General features: G+C 38.4%; 1 protein-coding gene across 14 annotated transcripts in view; it reads right to left on the bottom strand.

Annotated features, from left to right (window-relative positions):
* The window catches only part of MAP7 (microtubule associated protein 7), a 108,078-nt gene that overhangs the window by 39,120 nt on the left and 46,574 nt on the right, over positions 1-22,384 (bottom strand). For all 14 annotated transcript variants that reach the window (XM_085576728.1, XM_085576723.1, XM_085576724.1 and 11 more), the window contains exons 2-3: positions 8,468-8,536; positions 3,722-3,799 (exon numbers count right to left, since the gene is read on the bottom strand). In XM_085576728.1, coding sequence (XP_085432854.1) covers positions 3,722-3,799; positions 8,468-8,536 — 147 coding nt within the window. The remainder of the gene's footprint in view (positions 1-3,721; positions 3,800-8,467; positions 8,537-22,384) is intronic.

The following is a 22,384-nucleotide window of genomic DNA, read 5'->3' as shown; positions in this document are numbered from 1 at the left end:
AAATGAACCATGTGTCCTTGTCAGGATTATAATTGTGATTAAAAAAAGATCAGTCTTCAAGCAGGATTAGCGTAGATAAAACATGCACAGAATTGTGACTCAAAACAGTTTTCTCAAGAAGCAGGGGCCAAGATACTGCTAAGTAATAACAAGAAAAATCTTCCTCTTTGCTAGGCCATTACCTAAGGTTCCCAGAATGAAACCCATTTTAAAATCCCAGATATTTTCCCTGTTGAAAAACAGATTTTGATTTTTCTTTCCAGTTAGAGAGGACCAGGTCTGTGCTCTGAAACCAGAGACTAACTGGCATGGAACAATTTTCATGTCTACCACTAAACTTCTACCCTCTAAAATGGTGACAGCACTTAATTAGCACATACAGAAAAGCCCATGGACCTTCCCAGGTGATTCCCAATCCTTGTCTAGGAATCAGGAAGCAGACAGCTACTTGGCAACATCCTGCCAGGATCCATCATAACAGGTTTATAGCAAGAAAAATTAAATTTTAGCATCAGGGAATGCTCTTCAGCACTGGTAATTTGGCAGTACAGATACAACAGATAAGGGTAAAGTCCACATGATGAAAAAGCAGCAGCTTTCAGTAATGTTTTTCCAGTTTGACTAGGCTATCTACCATGGTTGCCTTCATGAAAAGTAAGTTCCAACATGTTTCTCTCAGCATCCAGTGCCAGAACACAGCTGCTCAGCCTGACACTTCTTAAGTGGCAAGCTGGAGTCAGAGTGTGGTAGGACCCTTTGCTCTGGAATAGACCCACTTGACCTACCACTGCCTCTCTTGGGCTTTCCATCCTGCACGATTCAAGAGGGTTAGTCTCACAGAGAGATCTGATATCTGTATTTTAAAGGACAGATGTTAACTTTTATCCATAAGTGCTGTGGAAAAGGGCACTAGTGGAAAGAGCACAAAAATTAAAACATGGTTACTAAAGAGCAAGTGACAACACTGGAAGCATTACTTAGAAAATCAAGCAAGATCACCCTCATAAAGTCTTTAAAAGCCTGAATGCAATATCAGCAAAACACACATTACCAAGTGGTCAGGAGATTAAAAAGATTGAAGCAGAAAACCCTCGATGAAATTGTTATAAGTTTAGTCATGCAAAAGGAACTGCACAGAAAAAAGTCAAAGAATTAATATTTTAGAAGTGTTGGGATGGCATTTCAAAATCAATGCCTTTTCTACACTGAAGGAACTAGAACAATCATTCCCTCTAGATGGTGTGATTTGCTGCATCCCTGTGTATCTTCTATGTTACCTAAAAATAAGTCTGAAACAAAAATATGAATATACTAAAGGTGAAAGGGGCATTTTTTTTGTAGAAGCTTCTTTAATCTTTTCAATTAGGTGGCTAAACATGATCCTCAAGAAACAGCATATACCAAACAGAACAAGATACATGAAACAGCAGTCCCAGCACATATATTATATATATATACATATATATATATATAACAAAAATGACAGCAATTCCTACTCTCTAAGCACTCATTAAAAACAAGACTTAGACACCCAAGTGTGCTAAGTAGTCTAAGACTTCTAAAATACTATTTCCAGGTGCAAACAAATCTTCAGGAGTTCAGAGCATATGCCAACCTACCACAGGAAAGCCAAATCTATTACAGCAGAGTGGAACTTGAAAAAAATTAGAACTTGAGAGTAAAAAAAAGGGGAAAGAAAGCTGGTCTTAAATAAACTGTCCTTTAATATCAGAATATTGCCCAATAAATAAACATGATCCTTATTAAACTAGTACTCCACATGTTCTTAACAGAAGGGTCAAACAACTTTCCTGACGTCCAGGAGTTCAAGTTGCTGAAAGTACAAAACAAAATTATTGCCAGCTCGACTCCTAGAGAATTGAACCCTTTCCTTTTTTTTGAGCAAATTTTACTTGAGGTATGACTGAAATTCTCAACTTCGATATAAAAAGAAGTCTTTGCTAAACCTGACATATCCCTTGAATCAAAAGGAAAGGAATTAAGTTTAAATCTAACCTAATTCTATTGAAAAAAAAAAAAAGAAAATTCCTTCCTCCAGTTGCTTTACTGTTTGTGGCTCATGTCCCAGTATTAACAAAATCCAACTCTAATTTCTAGTAAGACACATTTATGTAACAATATTATACAACTTAATGTTTAAGAGAGACAGCTTAGGAATTTCTTTGCTGTGGTTCACATGACATGAGTGACTGATTATCTAGGTTCTGCACTAAAAAAAAAAAAGAAAAGTTGCATTACCATTGTAAAAATCATTGCTTTGCTGTACTGGAACACAAATCTCAATAGATAGCTCCTAAATCATAGCAGACAAATATACAGATCAAAGAACAATGTGACTTTCAATTTTCACAACAACACACAATACACCCATACATCATAGGGACATGCAGAACTCTCCCATGTGGAAATTAAGGATTCCACATCAACTTACAAAAACTCCTGATGTAGCTTTGATGTTGCTTTAAAACCTGTCACACAAAATAACACATTTCTCAACTGAAATCATGTCCTTCTGGTAACAAATACTCATTTATCAATAGCTAGAAAAATCAGAGTTGAGTTAAATTCAAGGAAAGCATTTCTCTCTACATTTGAGTAAAGCATTGTTATTATACAACGATGAAACCTGAGAAAAAAACAAATTCAAAACATGGAGCCATCATCTGTGAAAAACTAATTAAAATGGGCCAGTAATAGCCATTTGCTCCGAAATCAGAAAAAACTAAGACTACACGTACCATCAACCTCAACTCGAGGAGCAGCTTTTCAGTGATTATCACACATCCTGTCATGTTACCCCTTGCGCAAGCCAAAACTAAAGCTACTGCAATGCTATAAGGTGCTGTAAATAAGGGAGGATATAAATGCTATCAAGACCTAAGTAACAATTAATGATGGGTCATCAGGTTAGAAAAAACAACATAATTCTGGCTGGAGTTACAATATCGTTCTATAAACTTTCAGAAGTTAGAAATGGGAAATAAAGAACTTCTGTTTCTCAAGCCCTTAAAACGATTTCTTTCAGCATTGAAAGAAATCAGAGTAAACATATAAAAAAGAGGAAATACTTGTATTTCCCAACCTCCCAATTACCACAGAACTTTGTGGCAGCCAAACATATAAAGGTTGTTCAGACAGCCACCAATTTGGCTTCACATAATTCTTAATTCTCTAACCACCATACTTAGTACAGTGCCCATCAGTAGTAGTCACTTGTTAGGTAGCCTTCACTGCTCACTTGAACTGTGTTATACATACACAGGCACAGGTGACATAAAATATTGAGCACACCTACTTGACACCTAGTAAAGGTTTGACCTGAAAAAAGTACCCCACTACATTAAAAAATTCAAACTATGCATTTGCAACATATTCTGCAGTTCTATTTTATGTTATTCAGCATTTTAATCTTAAGTGGTTAAATATTCTAAAACTTCAAAATTCCATTTACATCAGCTAAGCTCCCTTGCATGATTTCAGAATTAAACCTACCTTTCATTCACATTCACAGAACAGGTGACAGATATAGTACTGATGAACTAAAAGATCTACTTTAAAGATATGATAGCGTATCCAAAATAACACTATTGCAAATCTAGCACTATTTTCCTGACTACCCCTAAAAATAAGTTGTCAATAATGCTGCATGAAGATGGCAGTTCATTAAAAACAAACAAACAAAAATCAGAGAGGGCCTTACCTAGCTGTTTTTCTCGCTCTTCTCTCCGCTCTCTGGCAAGCCGTTGCCTGTCATCAACCCTTAGTACTGTTGGATGATCTACAAATGGAGAAAGAAGAGTATTAGGCACATAGCATAAAATCAAATACTACCAAAACTAAACTTATAGGAAAATGACTGTTAACTCTAATTATTCTGTCAAAATATATGTTTTCAAAACTCCATCTTATTTTAAAAAACCCAGAAAACTGATAATTAGAATTCATTCCTATTTTTAAGATGTAAAATACTTCCAAAGAATAGACTAAGAGGTGACTGCAACTACCCAGCAAAACTACTGCTTGTAAAAGCCAAGGAAAAAGCTTTATTTTGTTTCAAAGCCTGAAACAACTTGACTGCTAGAGAGCATTTTGAAAAAATACTGTTTATTATTCCATAATGTCTCTCCAAAATGCATCCACAGGAAAGGCTATTATAATAAAGATTTATCTTCCCCTCGATATTACCTCAGAACAACCAATAAGCCCTATATCATGACACAAGAACCTCAGCACCCAAGCAAAACTGGCTGAATCAAAACACTGATCTGGCTGAGTAGTTCTAAAGCAGTTCTGGCTGAGCCTCTGAAAAAAGCATGATATTGATTTCAAAAGATGTTTGTGTGCACATGTGTTAAAAACTCTGGCAAACATACTAAATGCAGTCCATCACATGCATGGACTGGTATAACAAGAATCAAGTAAGATGAGAGCTTTAACTATTCTTGTAGACTGAAATTTATCTACATGAGTACTTCACAACTATCTGCAACTGGCTGCTTGGATCACAGCAGTAAGACTGAGAATAATATCAAAGATCCGTGTCAGATCTGAGGTCTGATTTTAAAAATTCAGGTTTGGCTGGAAAACATCACTTGCTCAATGATGGTTCTGGAAGACAGCAAAGTGCTGAACAGCTAGCATTCGACTTCCAGTTCCAGCAATGGAGCTGTTCCAGACAAAGGAAACAAAATCCAAGTTAGCAATTCATCTCAGCATGCTGCCAAAACTAATTTCCTACTCAGCCTGTTCTTTTAAACCTGGAAAGCTCTTAATATTATGGGGCTTTTATCAGTAGCACTGATAAAGATTCTGCTTTGCATAAGAACACAATAAACAAAAAACCCACAGAAAAAAAATTCTGGGTATAAATAAATGATCTGATTTATTTTGGTATTGAGGAGAACTCAGTTTTTAAGTTTTTTAAAATAAAGAGCTATTCAAATACTGTCATCATAAAAGTGCACAAGACAACAAAGCCTTTTCACTATTCAGTGTGAATACACATGTAAGCAACTCGTAAAAACATGCAGAGTCAGCCTACTTGTGTATAGGATGCATACATATGTGTATACCTATGCATACCTATGTATTAGCAAACAATAAAATGGGTCATAAAACTGACATTAAAGATATTTGCACAATAAGTCATTGAAATGAGTCTATGCTAGACTAATTTTGAGTACTTATTAGAATTAGATTTATAAAAACTAATGTGCATTTCATCCTCTAACAGAAGTTTCTGCATAAGCATGACAGGATGTCTTGAGTGAACCAGTTCACCAACAGCTACTTAAACTTTAATTACTCTTGAATTCTAATCAGTGAAAATCTTTTATCTCAACAACAGTCAGACTAGAGCCCAAATTAAGAGTATTAATAGCAATGCAAAGTAACAGCTGCAAGAAAGAAAACCCATTGCACAGCTGGCAGGGAGAACCTTCAAACATGACAGCACCAGTGAAGGGCATAGCAAGTGAAAAAGTCACCAGCAAAGACAAAGGTAATCTGTCACCCATTTGCAGGTCAAAACTTCAATGATGGCTGACTAGCCCACTGTGCTGCCATTTATGGGACTTTGCTCAGCCATGGCATGGCAGAGATTTGCCCTGTGCATGGTGAACATCTGCATTTGGCTGATGTTCAGCAGTGCGCTGACTCACGCGCAGTCCTTTTAGCGTACAGACACAGGTCAAAAGGGTAATAATATTCCTTCTCCCTGGTGACTGGCACACAAGGTTCACAAAACATGAATTCCTGTGGCATGAGAAATTAGTGCTTGTGGAATAATGCACATTTTCCCTGGAAAAACAAGGATTCCCCTTCAAGGGCTGTCAGCACAGTCAATGTAACATTGAGTTGACATAAAATGATGAGGCACTGGGGAAAAATGTAGAAACCTGCTTCTTTCAGAATATCCTTCCAGCTGGAGTTTTTTTTCCCCTTTCTTGAGAAGAGATTTCCCTATCGGAGAGAGGCAACAATTCTTCAAAGAGGTAGCAGAGTTACATGGACAGGCAAGCTGAAAAGGTCTCCCTTAAGAATTCCTAATTATAAGCAGTGAAGGAATAAAATAAATTTTTAAAGTTGCCCTCTGTCACTCTGTTCGAAGACATCCAATTATTTTTTCCATATCACACATATGATAGTGTTCACACAAGAACAGTCCCTCTCCCAGCACCCCAGGATGTTAGAACAATCCTAAAGAATTCGCATTAAGTTGCAGGCTATGCAGAGTGTGTGTCCTCAGTAACAAATTATTTTGCATATATTTGGGATCACAAAGAGCTAAATCAATATTAGGACAAAGATGAGGGTAGCACCTTTGTAGCAGACCATCATTGCATTTGCTCTGCTAGAAGCTGGAGCACATATTATCAGTGCAAGACTTGCACTGATAATTAAAATGTCTTCTCTAAATTTTCAAAATTATCCTTCATAGTTTGGCTACAACACCAAATTCCAACATTTGTATTCTGAATCCACATCTTCTGCTGACACCCCTAGTGCCAAGAATCAATAGTTTCAAACTCTGGCAAAACAAGAGAGCTCACTGGAACTGCTCCCAATTTTATTTCTCATGTCACTATTCATTAAAAACCCACCAGGCAAATACCTGGGGGACTGGCATTTCTTCTTATTCAGTAGGAATACCAGGCGAAACAAAATATTTTGTTCTCTCTTTTGCTCATATTCCTCATCAGACTGTAAGCTTTAAGTTACTGTGAAAGGAAATGGGAAACATGTCAGCTGCAACGAATCCTGCAAGAATTTCTCATTTTTTAGAGAAATAATTGCTAATTGGACATACACAAAGCCTAAGAGACAACATTCCAGGAAGACCCATATGCTGCAATATGTGGGAACTCACACTCAACAATCTATTTCCTTTCACTTATATAACAACCACAGAATTAAGCATTTGTATGATAGGGATCTTGGAAGAATAAATAAGCCATAGCTCTGCATAGGAGAAATTAATTTTGTACCTGCTGCTGGAAATTAAGCGTCTAAATTACGTATATGTTCATAATTTTGTGAACATTTAGTGTGTGTTCAAAATTAATTTTAATAAGTTAATAGGTAATTTTGAAAGCTTAGAAGCTGTGAACAGTATTTTGCAGAAATTCAACATGGAAACATTAATAGGTTTTTGTCCCTAATGAGAGTAACAACAGCAAAAAAAAATTTTTCCAAATCTTCTATAGAACTAAAGCTCGACAAACTCCTAAGCAAAATTTATATTTGTAGAAATTGAGTTCCTAAGTTATCAATTTTCATATATACTTTGCAAATATGACCAATTTTTGTGGCTCATACTATCAGCTCCACTCTGCCTTCCCCCATTCCAGCCCCAAGAATTTTGGATTCCTTTTACACACCAGCATAGATGAAGGGAACACTGGAATAGCTAGGATGCCCTCCTGAGAAATGAAAACTGGATTAAACGACTGTAGAATAAAGCAAGTATTGAACACTGTCCACCACAAAGAGCTGCGGGAAGAGGTAATATTATCTTTGTTTTCGCTTCCTTTTCCCACTGCCTGTCTGACTGAGAGCAGCCGTGATTCCTGTGCTTTGTGCAGGACCCAGCGTGCCGGCCCAGCATTCCAGGTGTGCTCTGAATGCAGACAGCGCTGGGATTCCTTCCCTCCAGGGACAGGCCAAGGCATCCCCTCTGGGCACAGAGAAGAGTCTGTCAGTATGAAACATCCACTGAGCTGCCAAGCTGTCAAGGAGTTGAAAGGGGGATGTTACAGTGGGCCTAGTCCTCAGCACCACAAGCACCTCTGCTTTCCCAGGCATCAAAACAAAATCATTATTAACTGCATACTTTAATCTTGGGTACCTGAACTGCAGCACAAGCAGAATTTAGATATCTAAGTTCTGTTCTGGATCTTGGTCTAAGCATGCAAGTGGAGCAGACCCATGACACCAAGGACTATACTAAACTTTTTAGCACATACATTTTCAAATGTGTAAGTGAACAGTGAACTAAATCCACACTATGTACCTGTGAGGTATGGTGCAGTAATGAGAAACATCTGCCCACAGCACAGAGCGTGTTACAGAGTATGGTATGCTTTGTGGTGAGGAAATGCCTGAACAGAGGCACATTCATATAAAGCTGCAAATCTTTTCCTACAGCACAAAATTCTTGTTCAAGCACAAATGCAAATACACTGGCTTTCTGTTGTCTTTTCTCACTTTCCAACCCTCATTCCTAAGCTATTCTAAAATATAAGTAAATTTGTCTAGTTTTGCTTCTTTGAAAACAATCACATATTCCAGCCTATCTAAACATGAATAGTCACTGATACCAGTTTTGTCTGAAACAGTAAATGAGGTACAAAAGCAACAAATGTCAGAAGTTCCCGTGACAACAGCTGTTTTCCATGCACCATTGAGGCAAACAGCCTTAAAACATGGAGCATGTGAAATGGTGTACCTGGTTTAGCTCCAGCGTTGCTTTGTCCTGAAGTGACTTTCTTATCTTGTGTTTCAGAACCTTCAGTTGCTAGAATAAGGAAGAAAAGAAGACATTAATTAATTATTTTACTTGGTAGTAGGTCACTCACCTTATTATATTCAAACTTAAATATTGCTGGATTCTCTCCAAAATCAGACTGTTCCAAGATTTCATCTTAATGTCATTTTACATAATTTTGCATAGACAAAGCCCCAAAGGCTACACAGAAAGCATTTAAGCCACAATACAAGTTCCCATTTCAAGCTGAAGAAAGAGCCACGATAAGATTTTATTTTAACAATGTGTTTTAATAAGACTTATATGAGGACTTGCAGATCCCAGGTTTCTAAAGGTATGGTACGAGATACTGGCAAAAACCTCTTTAAAAATTGCACATCCATAATGCAGGACTGAAGAGAGGCCTATTAATTACCTGAATGAAGTCTAAATGAGGAGATATTCCCATTATTTGCAACAGAATTTGATCGGGTCCTACCAGTCTAGAACAAGATCTAATTCTGGAGCTCTGAATGCCTTTTCAACAACCCTTTATAAAAAAAATAAACCCAGAAGATTCATTACTATTATTCAAATCAAAACCATATCCTTAGCTCAGCACATATCTGTAACTAAAATACCAGCCAAAAAAATTAGATGCCATGATTTTTTCATCTTACTACTCATCTTTGTATCCAGCAGTTCCACTATAGGAGTGTTGGAGTCCAGAACACACCAATCTGGGAACAGCCTAAAGGCAGACTGTGAAAATTCTAAGCCTCCCAAAAACAGCTTGAAAGTATTTGCAAGCAAGGATAAAAAGACAGTTATAAATAAAGCTTAGGGGACAAAACACTTCAACAAAAATATCACTAAAAATGAAAGTTGGGAAAAAACCTCTGATTACTCCGGATTTAAAAGTTAAACAGGCATTACTGTATTAGATCCACTTCAGAAAACATAATTAAAACAATTTTTCCTCAGAAGACTCCAAGCAATTTCTTATGCATGTCAGCTTTAACAATACACACTCAGCACTTAGACCCTCAGTGAGTTCGTTCCCATCATGGCCTCACAGACTTTGTTTCGTTACCTCCTTCCACAGGCATGTTTCAGGATTAACATAGAGGGTAAAAGGTAGCAGGAAGAACCTTTATGTTACATGTACTGAACCTTTTTTGCAGGGGGAAGGCGGGTGAGGGAAATAGAAAAATACTGTTATTGAATGTTTCATGTTTAACAATGTTTTGCCAAGAACAGTGTTCAAAAATCACATAGTCTCACAAAAAAAAAAAAAACCTGTGTGAAACCTGAAATAATTGTGAGACACTCCTTGATGCCTGTATTAAGTCTCTTGCAATCAATAGAAATAACCACTATTCAACTTAAATACCGATTCCAAATGACAGTAAGAACTGTAACACCTTAAAGGCAACCCAACACAAGATTTTAGTATTTGCCATTTTAAAAGCCTCATACAAAAGATTAGTGTGACCTATGGGTAGATGGATTGATTTTTGGCAAGATAATTTGAGAACCACTGAACTCTTGCACCACCAGGCTTGAAAGGATCTACCATCATGAAAATCCATACGTGGTGCTGGAACAAGTCCAGAGAAAGCCAAGAGAGTTGGTGCAGTGTCCAGAGCACAAGTGCTATGTGGAGCAGGGGAAGGAGATGGGGTATTTAACCTGGAGAAAGGGAGGCTCAGGGGGAATCACAGCACTCTCTATAACTGCCTGAAAGGAGCATGCTGCTTCTCACAGAACAAGAAGAAACAACATGAGGATGAAATGGCCTCAAGTTGCACAAGGGGAGTTTTAGACTGGATATTAGGAAAAAATTCTTCCCAAAAGAGTAGTCAGGCATTGGAACAGGCTGGTGGGACCACCACATCTGGAAGTGTTCAAAAACTTGGGGATGTGGCCCCCAGGGCTATGGTTTAGTGGTGAACATGGCAGCGTTAGTTTAACAGCTGGACTTAATTTTGGAGGTCTTTTCCAACCTTTACATTTCAGTGCTTCTAAACTCTTTATATCTTATCTCCCCCTCAAAGTTAAGGTACTAGCAAAATAAGCTTTTTTCCTGCATGAATCAACTATTTAGAACATTCCCAGAAAAAGTCCCACTGTAACTCAGTGTGACTACATCACAATTCCCTTCAGCCTGGCCTAGGGCATTATATAGAAGAAGAAATTGTCATAAAATAGTAAAAATACTGTTTCTAAGAGCTAGTGGATACACTGATGTTCTAATAGCATCAGCACAAATTTCTTTGCATCTTTCATACTGAGTATGTTCGTTATTTTCTTCAAGCATTGCACCATGGGATTATGCAACACTCCATTAACTTCAAAACTGTGGTTTAAATGCCAGACAGAAAATACACTTGCAAAATAGGTTAGGTACATGAAGTAGTACTTTTCCCCCCATACTTCCTTGTCTAACATTTCCTTGAAATATTGTTTGACATGGTTGGAATACACATTCATATGACCACTCATATGACAAGCGACAAAAGGAACAGATGGCACACCATGAATTTTAACGATGCTGGATATCAAATAAGAATTGGCACAAGTATTTAGTAACCAGTGTAGGTGTGCTCCCACATAAAATACCTCTTGCTCTAGGATACAAACAGATTAATCAGACAACTAAACATCTAAAATCCACACCTAAATATTGACAACTGGTTTCCATACCTAACAGATGCCAGAAAATATATCATTTAACTACCCAATATTTGCTCTGCCGTTTATCTTGAACCACTGCCTTTACATAAGGGAATAAAAGCTGCATAAAGAAGAGTTACAGATGGATAATTTTCTGTGAAGCACAGCTGTCTCTCTCAGCTCTGCCATTATTATACGGCACAGCATCAAACAGAAAGCTGTACCTCAGTTTCTCTGTGTGGAAAGAGGGGAAAAAATGGTGGGGGGAAGGCAAAAAAAGAGATATGTATTTCTACTGAATAATACACATTTGTAAATGTTGAGCTTTCAAGTAACACCAGTTGCATCACAAAATTCAGCATATATACCAGAGGCAGAGCTGAAAGAGATCCATAAGGATGACACGTTCTAGGGAAGACCTCTTCAGGCTCAGCTTTTAGCTTTGCTTTGAACCAAGACAAGTACAAAACTGGCAGACTATTGATAAAAAAACAGTTTTGTAATGGAAATGAAATCTATTTAGAAATCTCTGATCAGTTTCAATATATCTATGTGTTCCCAGACAGGTTTAATTAATACTGCTATTGATTACCAGGACGAGCACAAGCTCTAGAAGGACTGACAAGCTATTTTATAGGATATCAGCTCACCCCATGTCTCATACAGCCATTATAATTACTGTAAATTCCTAGAACAGTTAATAATCTCTGTAGTGAGTACTAGTACCAAAGTTTATTTCCTAAAATGAGAAAAAACTACTTTATGATAGCCAGAGCTACTTTGAAAGAGCTGTTCCATGATCAGCATCTGTCAGACAAAAATGCCTTCAATAACCTTACAGGCTAAGGTGTTCCTCTTGAGCTAACAAACCAGTTATCTCCAGCTTGTCCAAAGGAGGTCTGTGTGAGCAGAAGTAGGAATTGCTAGCAGTGGGAAGCAAAACAAGCACAAACAGAAAGTTTATATTAAAAATATTCAAAGTCGAAGAAAAGGGTCATAAAAGACATTAAGAAAGGAGGAAAATTGTAAGCTTTTAGTGATTTTTTACATGTCACATGAGAAATCTGGCCTGGGAGACAAGGCAACATATTCAAGGGGAAAAAATTAGTTGAGAATTAGAACCTCTGGGAGAATGTCCTGGAAAGCAGAAAGAACGTTCACCCAGACCCTGGAAAAAACATTGAATGACAAACATTGAGAGGCAAATTGCACTGGCATTTTGACAGGCTTCTTTAAAAACACAAGAGCTGTGCAGAATACAAACACTTCTTTTTCAAACTGTGGCACATCAAGAACATGTTTGCATGGTGTGAACCAGCTATTCCCAGTGAGGTGAATGGCAAACCAAAGGCCCCACAGCAAGGCTGAGGAGCTGGAAAGAAGATGCTCAAGCTCTGTTCCATGGAAGAAGGGAATCAGCCACAAGGCAGAGGCAGTTCTATTTCCAGAAGGTCTCTACTCCCAGAACAGAAGCCTCAAGAGATTAAAGGCAGTGTGAAGGGGCACTTGGGGATCAGAAGCAAGAAGTGCTGCTGAGACCTGTGTCAAGGTCAGGATGAACACAGCAGCCCCCCCCCCCCCCCCGAGAATGGCATCCTAGCACGGGTCTGGAAAGATGAGCTGTACAAGGGCTGCACAGCTGTGGATGAAAGCACAAGCCAGGAGAGTCCCAGGCCTCCAGTGCAGGAACACCTCTGGGTACAGGGTGCTCTGAGCACCAAGGGGGAAAGATCATCCTCCAGTTTCCTGCGCTATTTCTACAAGTGAGAAAAGTTACTGAGAAGCAGCCATGAGAAAAAAGAAACAACTAAATCAGAGGAGGAGGGATTACAGGGAAAAAAGAAGAAAATCTAGCTATTCTGTACCTGCCACTTGTCATCTAATCCCCCTGGTATGACTGAACAGCTACTTTTTTTAGCTGTCAGAGTGTGCCGTGGGTGTGTGAGATAGGGAAGGCTTCAGAAATGACAGCTGGAACAAACTCATACCTCAGTAAAAAAGTGCTTCCAATACATAGCAGAGGAAATTCAGCATTAAACTGGGAAATTTAAAACAGAGCTAACTGGGAACTAATATATTCTTTATCCTTAGCACCTAATCCTGCTACCTCCAACTACTTCCTTATGAATACTGCTCAAAAAAAAAATCTGAATAAACCCCCCACTCTTAAATTCACTTGCTTATTTTATATAGCATGTCACACCTGACATGCACAATGTAAAAACTGTATAGTTTGAATTACCCAGAACTAAGCAGAGAACAGAGTATTCAAAGTTTGTATAAGTAATAATAAAGAATTGGTGTTAGTCTAGGAAGTTTTGTCTAGACACTGGGAACAGTGGCGAGCTAGCAGGTCAATCAAGTCAGAGGAATTGCTGTGCGAGGTAGTGTGTTGACATAGGTCAGAGCTGACAGAATTTATTAGAATTTATTATTTATTAATTCAGAAACACATTAAGACCAAAATCCGGAGTACCTGGCTCAAAATAAGCATCTTAGCATTCAGCAACTGGCTGTTCTGTTCTAAGGCAATAACACTGAAATTTAAGACAAAATAGTCTCTTCAATGGCAAAACTAGGTTGTTTATCCTACAAGCAAATTCCTGTGAGCCATGATCCATGGGCTGAATACATGGGAAAGCAGAGTTCAACATAAATTAAAACTTTTCCACTACTTGTGACTTTTGCCTCTTACATCCATTGTTTATGAAACTGAGACATGAAAAAGCTACTCTTCGTATTTACAATAAAAATATTTTTTGTGAGTCTTAAGAATTTCACATTCTTTGTGTTATCAATAGCGTCTATATTTATTTAGATAAACAATATTCTAAGTAACATTTTAGTGGAATTTATTGTTTTAGAGTTAAGTAATGTGCTCATTCCATACTTGCACCCCATGCTTATTTCTTATTTGCATTTTAAAATTATAAGCTTGGGAACAAAGAACAGCAATCTTTCCAGAGATAAATAGGTCTCAAAGCTCTATGGCTGGCCAAAAGTTACCAAGATGCATGCAGTACAGCTGACAGATAAAAAGGTACAAAAACCAAGAATCTGGATATTTAATATTGAAATCTTTTAGAGTAAGTCAGGACAAAATTGTGAACTGCTCTCTTCTTTAGATTTGTTGGAGAGGATAAACTGTAAAGAATCCCATTTAAAAACTCACTTGCTAGATGCTAGTTTTCAAGATCCGCTTGTCAATACTGACGCTGAAATTGCCCCTTAAGCAGAGAGTGGGGTGAGTATTTGGGGTGAGTGGAAACCTGTTTCAGCACAGCTGGAGACAATATTTTCCAGTGCTTCTGCACTGTACTGAACATTGGACAGACCAAATTTCTTATGCTGCTGCTTCTACCATGTGTGTCCGAGCTGAACACTAAGTCAATGCTTACCCCTTGCTGTCACAGCATAAGCACACTGGAGCCCTAATCTTGTTCAGGGCCTGTTACACTTTTCATAAGATTATTATAAAACAGTGTCTTGAGTGAACCAAAATTGCACTGCCACCAGCACTGGCTTTGCTTCTGTAAACTCCTATGGACACAAACATAACCATTACCAAAGTCAAGCCCTTCAAAACAAGAAAAGGGAAAAATTCTCACATTAAATTAACACATGCTACAATGTGACCCTGCTGAGAGGCTTGCAAATGGATTAGAGACCCAAATGCAACAGTTGGTACACAAAACCAAAACACCTCTCTCATCACCAAAATCCATTTGTAAAACAGTACAGAAGAGCTGTAAGACATTTACTCTGACACTTAAACCGTGCAGGAGCCCAGAAACTAAGCACTGGCATTTTATCAGTATAAAATATCTCCTACTTTTCTCCCCTTCTGTACAGGAAGTAATAAATGGTGCCTTGTGTGTTGCTGCTGGCCGCCAAAGCGCAAGCAGCCTGACAGCAGTCAGCTCCTATCCACAGACCATTTTGAAGCAACCTTCATCCTTTACAGCCTGGCTGCAGAGCCCTTCCTGTGCAGCAGATATGCTGTCCTGGTAGTTGGCAGATGCTCCCTGAGCAGCAGCCAAGGACGGGAACAAAAGGGCATGCTGAGAAACCTTTGCTAACACTTACTATGGACAAGGAACCTCCTGGTGCTTCTAGGAAGGTTCAGTGACCAGTTCAGGAGACAGGCTCAGAGCAGCACTAGAGGTGAGCTCAGATCCAACAGTTTGTTTAGAGCAACAGGATGGGAAACAAGGGAATTATCTCTGGAGATTGGAGGAATGTAGGACTTAGCAATTGGTTGCAGGAGGGACAAGGAGAGTGCAGCATCAACATGCCTTTTGTGAAAGTCGGCTCACAAGAGATGTAAGCTTTCTAGGCAATGGGGAAACCAAGTCACTGATGGTGCACTGACTGCCCTTGTTTCAGGTTAATCCTTTGGGGAAGGGCATACAAATAGGAATAGAACTGAAGCATCAGCTCAGAAACTTTCCACATGTATTGTCCATATTCTATTCCACCCAAAAACCCCTAAGCCCTCTTGAATGCACTGAACAGCAGGTTCAAAAGAAAGATTTCTCTAACAGATGTACAATTTCAGAAGAAAAATAGAAACACATCAGAAACAACTCTTTTGGGCTTCTTAATTTAAATTTTTCAAAAAACTCTTGGCAAGATGGGTAGGGCTATACCATCAAGCCAAAATATTTTTGTAACAAATTTTTGTTCTAATTAACAGCACTCATCTTGAAAATTATTTCAAGAGGTTTTCAAGGTTTTGCCAACTACTATAGCAGCAAGGAAGAAAGAACTGCAGGAATTCTGTAGAAGTCTTGGATCTAATGAACTCCAGTGTCTTAAAACTAAAATCTAGATTTCTGTTTTGAAGCAATAGAGACATGTACCTAATTTTGGTTAGATGTCAATACTCAGATTCTCTTGTTAAGGGAAGTAGGTTGAAGAGATTTCTAAAGGAACTAAGGTGAAGCAAGAATACTTTCAGACTATAGACCAGTTTGCTATTTTTAACGGAGGTAATACAAGTCTTCACAACTCCAGATAAAAACTTTTTGAAATTTCCATCATTAGCAAATGGAAAATGCCTGTTTTTCTACAGTCTAAACAGCAATACTTACAAAGTACATTTGCAAGTTGGAGGTTGAGTCAGAAAAGCGACAGAGTACCTGTGTTTCATTTCTATTCACTGAAACATGAAAGCAAAGTTCATGCCTTATTTAAACATGTCTATTAATTAAGTTTATATTATTTTCAACTCTTAAAAGCTCAGTGATTTAGTACATATTTTTGTACTTCCAACAGTGCGAAACTTACCAGTCTGGTTTGCAAATATAAATAAATTATATGACACCAAGCTGCAGTGACTGTCCCAGTTCTTTTTGCTCTGGCACTTATCATAGAAGTCTACCATCAGTGTTTCCTGAATAGTATATAAGTTGCCACTGTTTTCATCATATAGACTAGAGAGACAAATACAGCTATTTAGTGCTCAACTGTAAAACATTAAAGCCAGAAGCATAAATAAATTTATTTAGAAACAATGCACAGACATAAATCTGGATGATGCAACTGGCTATAGGGAAAGGGTCAGCTTTCTTTTTTTTTTTTTTTTAAAGATTAAACTTGTATAACTGCTCCACTGGGAGATGCATATTTATAAAAGATTACTTTTGGCTGACTATGTCTGCTTTAAAAAGCACTGTATCCTAAAATATGAAATAATGTAGAAAATACCATACCAAATGCCATTGTATGGAGAGTTATAATCTCTTAAGGATGATAAAAGGAACACAGTGTCTCTAACAGCATTTTTTAAAAAGCTGACACTTATACCCTCTGGATAATGATATTTCATTATCTCACTGCAATATAAAACAAGGATATAACATGAAAGGATCCCTGGAAAAAAGATTTTCTGCTGAAAAGCCTGTGCTATGAAGCCAGTTCTGCAGTTGACCAGAATGCTAGCAAGCTCACCCAAACACAGATGAGGCATGTGAATGGAAGCTTTTTAATTACACATCACCAAAATGAAAGCTGAAATGCCACTGCCTGCGGGCATGCAGGACAACCTCAGTTCCAGACAGCCAGCAATTTGTGCTGTGCAGCCTGTCTTAGGGCATGAGTTTTCTGAACACCAAAAGCAGGCAATGTGCAAGATGCAGTGATTTATTTCTGAGACTGTTACACAAGGGCAAACACCTTCAGCCAAGGTATAAGAGTACCAGATGCTTCTCCTCAGATTTCTCACTGGTGCAGGCAGCATTTGCTACCAGGATGTCAGAGAGATTCCCATACGCAGGATCAGTGTCAGTGTATTGCTGCAGTAGCTGTACATGGAAGGTCACCTCAGAGATTATGAAATGAAGCACCTGTACAATTTCTAGATGAAAAACTCTTCTGGACTTCAACCAGAGATCATTCTCCAAACTATGAGGTAATTCCTGTGAGTAATTCCAAGTCACAAGGAAGCTTACACCTACTGCTGAGAAATGGAGAATTAGGAACAGACCAGCCTGCTTTCTATATCACACTGATTCCAAGGTAAGATTGCTTGAACTGCAGAAAGCAACTTAAGTGTCCCATTATTTGATATCCTCACTGAGAGGGCACAGAGATCAAAGCATATGGCAGCCTGTGAGTGTTAGTGAGATAGCAACTGCAGTAAAGTGAGCGTGGGCATGGAGAAGGGGAAAATGGATACTTTGCTGTACATTGCTCTACTGAGCAATTTGATCAGAGATATAGTAATTTTTAAAAACAATGCAGTCTTTTTGGTCTCAAAGACAAGAGGACATAATCACTTCTCCCCACAGAAGTATAATAAAATGAAACATTCTTTTGACCATATTTTAAATTTAAATGAATATGCTGCAAAATGAACAATATCTACTGATTAATTTAGGATACTCCTGCCAACAGAGAGCTTTTCAGACAACACAGGGCTTTCTTCTTGCCACCCCATTGACATATAAAGTCACCTCATCCCTGCTGAACTCAGTGCATATCCACGCTTTCCTCCGTGCTTTCAACTCTTCTGACTTAGCTCCATGTGCACTGAAGTTCATAGTTACCATCCCAGTGACTTCATAGAGTAGGTCCATAATAGGGGTTTCTTCTGCCACCACAGAATCACAGGATGAATCATAGAATGGTTTGGGTTGGAAGGGACCTTAAAGATCTCATCTAGTTCCAACCCATCTACTATGAACAGAAACACCGTCCACTAGAGATCAGGCTGCTCAAAGCCCCATCCAACCTGGCCTTGGACACTTCTAAGAATGGGGCATCTACAACTTCCTGGGCCACCTGTTCCAGTGCTTTACATCCTCATGGTGAAGAATTCCTTCATTCATGGGAGCATACTGACCATTCAAAAGCAAGGCACTACTCTTTTTCACAGTAATTGCGCAGTCAATTAGTTCCTATCTACAGCAACCATTTCTGTTGCCCTGTGGGGACATCCCCACTCACGCACAGCATTTTCAGGTGCAGTCTCAGTGTGTCCTGTGTAAGAACAGATGTGTTATCTTCACCGACATCCGAATGCTGCACCTTGCTCTTGCCAGGTGAGGTTTAGACCAAGGAAACCAATGAGGTTTTAAAACTGCTTTTTTCCACAGGGAGAAAATTGAGATTTTTGCTTTAATAATTTCTCTCTTCTGCATGTGCAGCTGCAGGCACACTCCAAAACTAGGGCACTTTAGCATTTTACACACACACACATGAGCAGCTGCAAGAGGCATAAAACACTTAACAAATGAAGTGATATGAAGTTTTTAAGCATAAGAAAGTTCAAAAATAGAACTATTCTCCTTCAAAGCCTTCTTTGGTTACTCTGCACTGCCACCTTACACAACTAAACATGTGAGACTACAACACAACTCTCCCACTGCATTACTTTTAGAATACATTTAACATCTCCCTGACCTTCTGGGTATCTCCAAACACTTTCTTTCTACAGAGCTTCAGCCAACAGTACAGCAGCTCTCACTGGATTCGAGGTTACTAGCCTGCCACACAAATGACAATTCCCTCACTACTCACACCCATTAAAAGACATCTACAATAAAGGCTCAAGAGAAATCCATTATCCAAGATTTCCCCTCCTCTGCTTTCAGTTACTTTAAACTCAGAATCACTGTATCTGCTGAACTAAGTGAAGTGCTGGCCTTCATCCCATAATTGGTTTCAAGCGTCTTCAGTTACATCCTTTTGCGTCTAGGAAGAATCTTCTTCCTAGGGGTTGCTAGAGTAACTTTGTTCAATTACCTCATTTGGGAGAGAATAAATCGACACTCATCACAATAAGAGAAACAGGTCAATTTCAACCCAGCCTATTGATTTAGTGGCTATTTTCCTCTTACAGTCAGCCATAATAGAAGTCCATTTGCACAAACAGACAAGTAGTTTTAGACAGAAAGTGTTTCATGCCCATTGTGGTTTAGATTCACAGGACAACTCCCAAGAAACTGCTCTGCACAAGCCCTGACAACTGCCTTTGGTGAGATCTTATCAAATCTTTCACCAGAGAATGAGTAAAAATAAAGATGCTCAAAACACAAGAAGAGAGGATGGCAGGGGAAAATAAGTATTATTTAATGCTAACAGTCTAAGGCACTTAGTACTCCATGCAAAGGAACATGGGGTAGAATTTGCTATAACTGGCTATAGAAGCTGCAGAGTTTTCTGAAAAATGCAGCTTCTAAATAAAATAATGAAGTAGCACAACCTTTTCTACTAAGAAAACGTTCATTGCCACATGGGTTTCATCTCCTGACTTGGCACCCTGAACTGAATGTGGGAGAGCCATGTCAACACCAGAGTCTGCCACAGGAGCTTGACTTGGCTGAAAAGCCAAGTTAAGCATTACACTGGGACAGCTACAATGGTCCTGGTACATAATTATCTTCACACAACAACACTTCAGGCCACTTAGATTTATGCCTGGCACATTTACTGGGATTTCTCTTCCAGACAGATACATTCTACACTACTTACAAGTTAGTGGGATCAATACAAGTAACACAGGTAATCATTTCACTGCTGCAGCTTTTTTTTCTTGGGCAAAGCGCCCTGCAGCTCATATTTTACGGAGATGTTCAGTCCTCCTTCCAGCCTCAGGAAAATAAAACATGAATAATGCCTCCAAATTGCTACAGCAACAACCACTTCTCAACTTAAGACAGCAGGAAGATTCACAGAAGCTAGGCTTTGTTTATACAGCCTACTCTGTACAGACAATCATTTCCGTAACAGTTAGAACTACAAAGGCTCCGTGCTGTTATTTAGCAGTTGAGCTCCTGGGTGCACACGTTCAAACCATTACTCTAATTCAGAGTACTCTTGCCTGAGGAAAACAGGCAGTTTTCTGGTAGCTTGCCTCTGCCTTGCTGGAAGGGATGCTGTAACTACTTAAAGCAAGTGCAACATTCCATTTGCTGCTTCTTCTCCTGTTCCTTTTATATAAAAGATCTATGCTATGACTGCAAGCCAAATAAAATGAGTATTTAGTGTGGCGCAAAATGCATGTACACAGAAACAGTGAAGCAAAAAGGAATGTTTCCTACCAGTGCTGAGTAGGGAACAGAGTTGAAACACTGACTTAAGAATATATATTTCTGTTCCATGACTTATCCTTAATCACTTCAATCACTGTCAAAAACAAAAGTTGTGCCAGGCCTACACTATAATATTTAAGAAGGCAGCAGACAAATATAGTTATAGCAGCCAAGAGCTCAACAAGATTCTCAAGACACCACTTTCTGGAAAACTTGTGTTTCAAAGTAAACATCATAGGAAACTGGAAAATTTATTTTCAATTCAGGGAGCCATTCTTTACTGCTGTCCAGCTGTCGGGAAATAGGACTTCCTGAGCAGCTACGTACTGCTTGGCAGAAAGACAGCAGATTCTAATTGCTAATTACAACACTCCACGTCCAGAACTGAGTATGCAAAAACAATCTTAATGCCTGAGCTCTACGGATTTGGAAGAATTATAATAAATGAATATGTGTTTAGAAAGGCAAAGGTATATATTTCAATTGGAAGGTATTGCATGAAATCTTTAAATAACACCAACAGTTACTCTTTAAAAGTCTTTATCATGAATACATCAAATGGTAACTAGAGCTCTTTGGCCTCTGTGTTTTAAGAATAATTCACCACCAAAACCAAAGTATATTTTTTACACAGGTTCTCTCTCGGATCTGAGGCTGAGTGTTACATCACTAAAAAGTACATCTTGTCTTTATAAGCTGCCACCCCACACAAACCCACAGCCTGCAGAAGTCTTTTAAAAAATCAAAACTTGTTTCTCTATAGGATTTCCATGGGTAGCTGATTTCTCTTAGAAACAGACCACTCTATTGGCAGCACAAACATTTGTCCTAAGTCCAGTACTACAACAGCTCTTCATATCTCATGAATGCATAAAACTTTGCAAGTCTGTCAAGGTTCTCCTTTAGTTCCTTAAGCATTGGTGTCATTGCTTTTCAAGCAATTGCTTGTTAGCTCTCTTGGTGATTGCATTGCTGAACTGCCATAATTTGCAGTTCTTAGGCCTTTGGGGACATAAATTTCATTTTTTGCCCCTCTACAATCTTCAGAGAAACTTTTTATCTCTGATTGATTTGCTTTTATTTTAAGCATGTTCCACAATTTCAAAACCACTCTGAAAGGATTCAGCCATATTCAGGTTATAACAACCACTGAAAATTAGGTCTTCTGAAGAAAAACCACATGGGTGGTTGCTATTGAAAATAAATCAAACCAAGCATTTCTCAGTCTGTTTTTTTTAACAGAAGAAAGAAAAATCTTTCCTTACCCCTTTCCACTGCTTTTAGTTCAATATATATATATAGGTAGTTTGTATATCCCACAAATCAAATAGGGTGTTTAAAAAAGTACTACTGTCATTGTATTTCATGCCTTAGTTACTTGGAGAAAATCCACCATGGTGCTGTTTGGATTATGTTTAAGAGACAAAACACAGAATAAGTGTGAAAGTTGTTGCCTTGCTTTTCTGCTGTAAGTTTTAATTGGTTTATAATGATGACATGACAGAATATCCAATGCAAAACATCTGATTAAGCACAGCAACATGCTCTAATCAAAACAAATCTATTTAACACCGAGTTTTAAGAATAGAAACCAAACCCAGATATTATTTCAAACTAAAACCCTCCAGTGTTCAGTATTTTGCTCTCATTCTTAATACAAAGAATACAAATCTTTGCTTTTGGACTG

This window comes from Lonchura striata, chromosome 3 (assembly GCF_050655825.1).
Source record: "Lonchura striata isolate lonStrDom1 chromosome 3, ASM5065582v1, whole genome shotgun sequence".
Taxonomy (NCBI): Eukaryota; Metazoa; Chordata; class Aves; order Passeriformes; family Estrildidae; genus Lonchura; species Lonchura striata.
The sequence above is the reverse complement of the archived record's forward strand: the minus strand, read 5'-3'. Positions and strand labels throughout refer to the sequence as shown.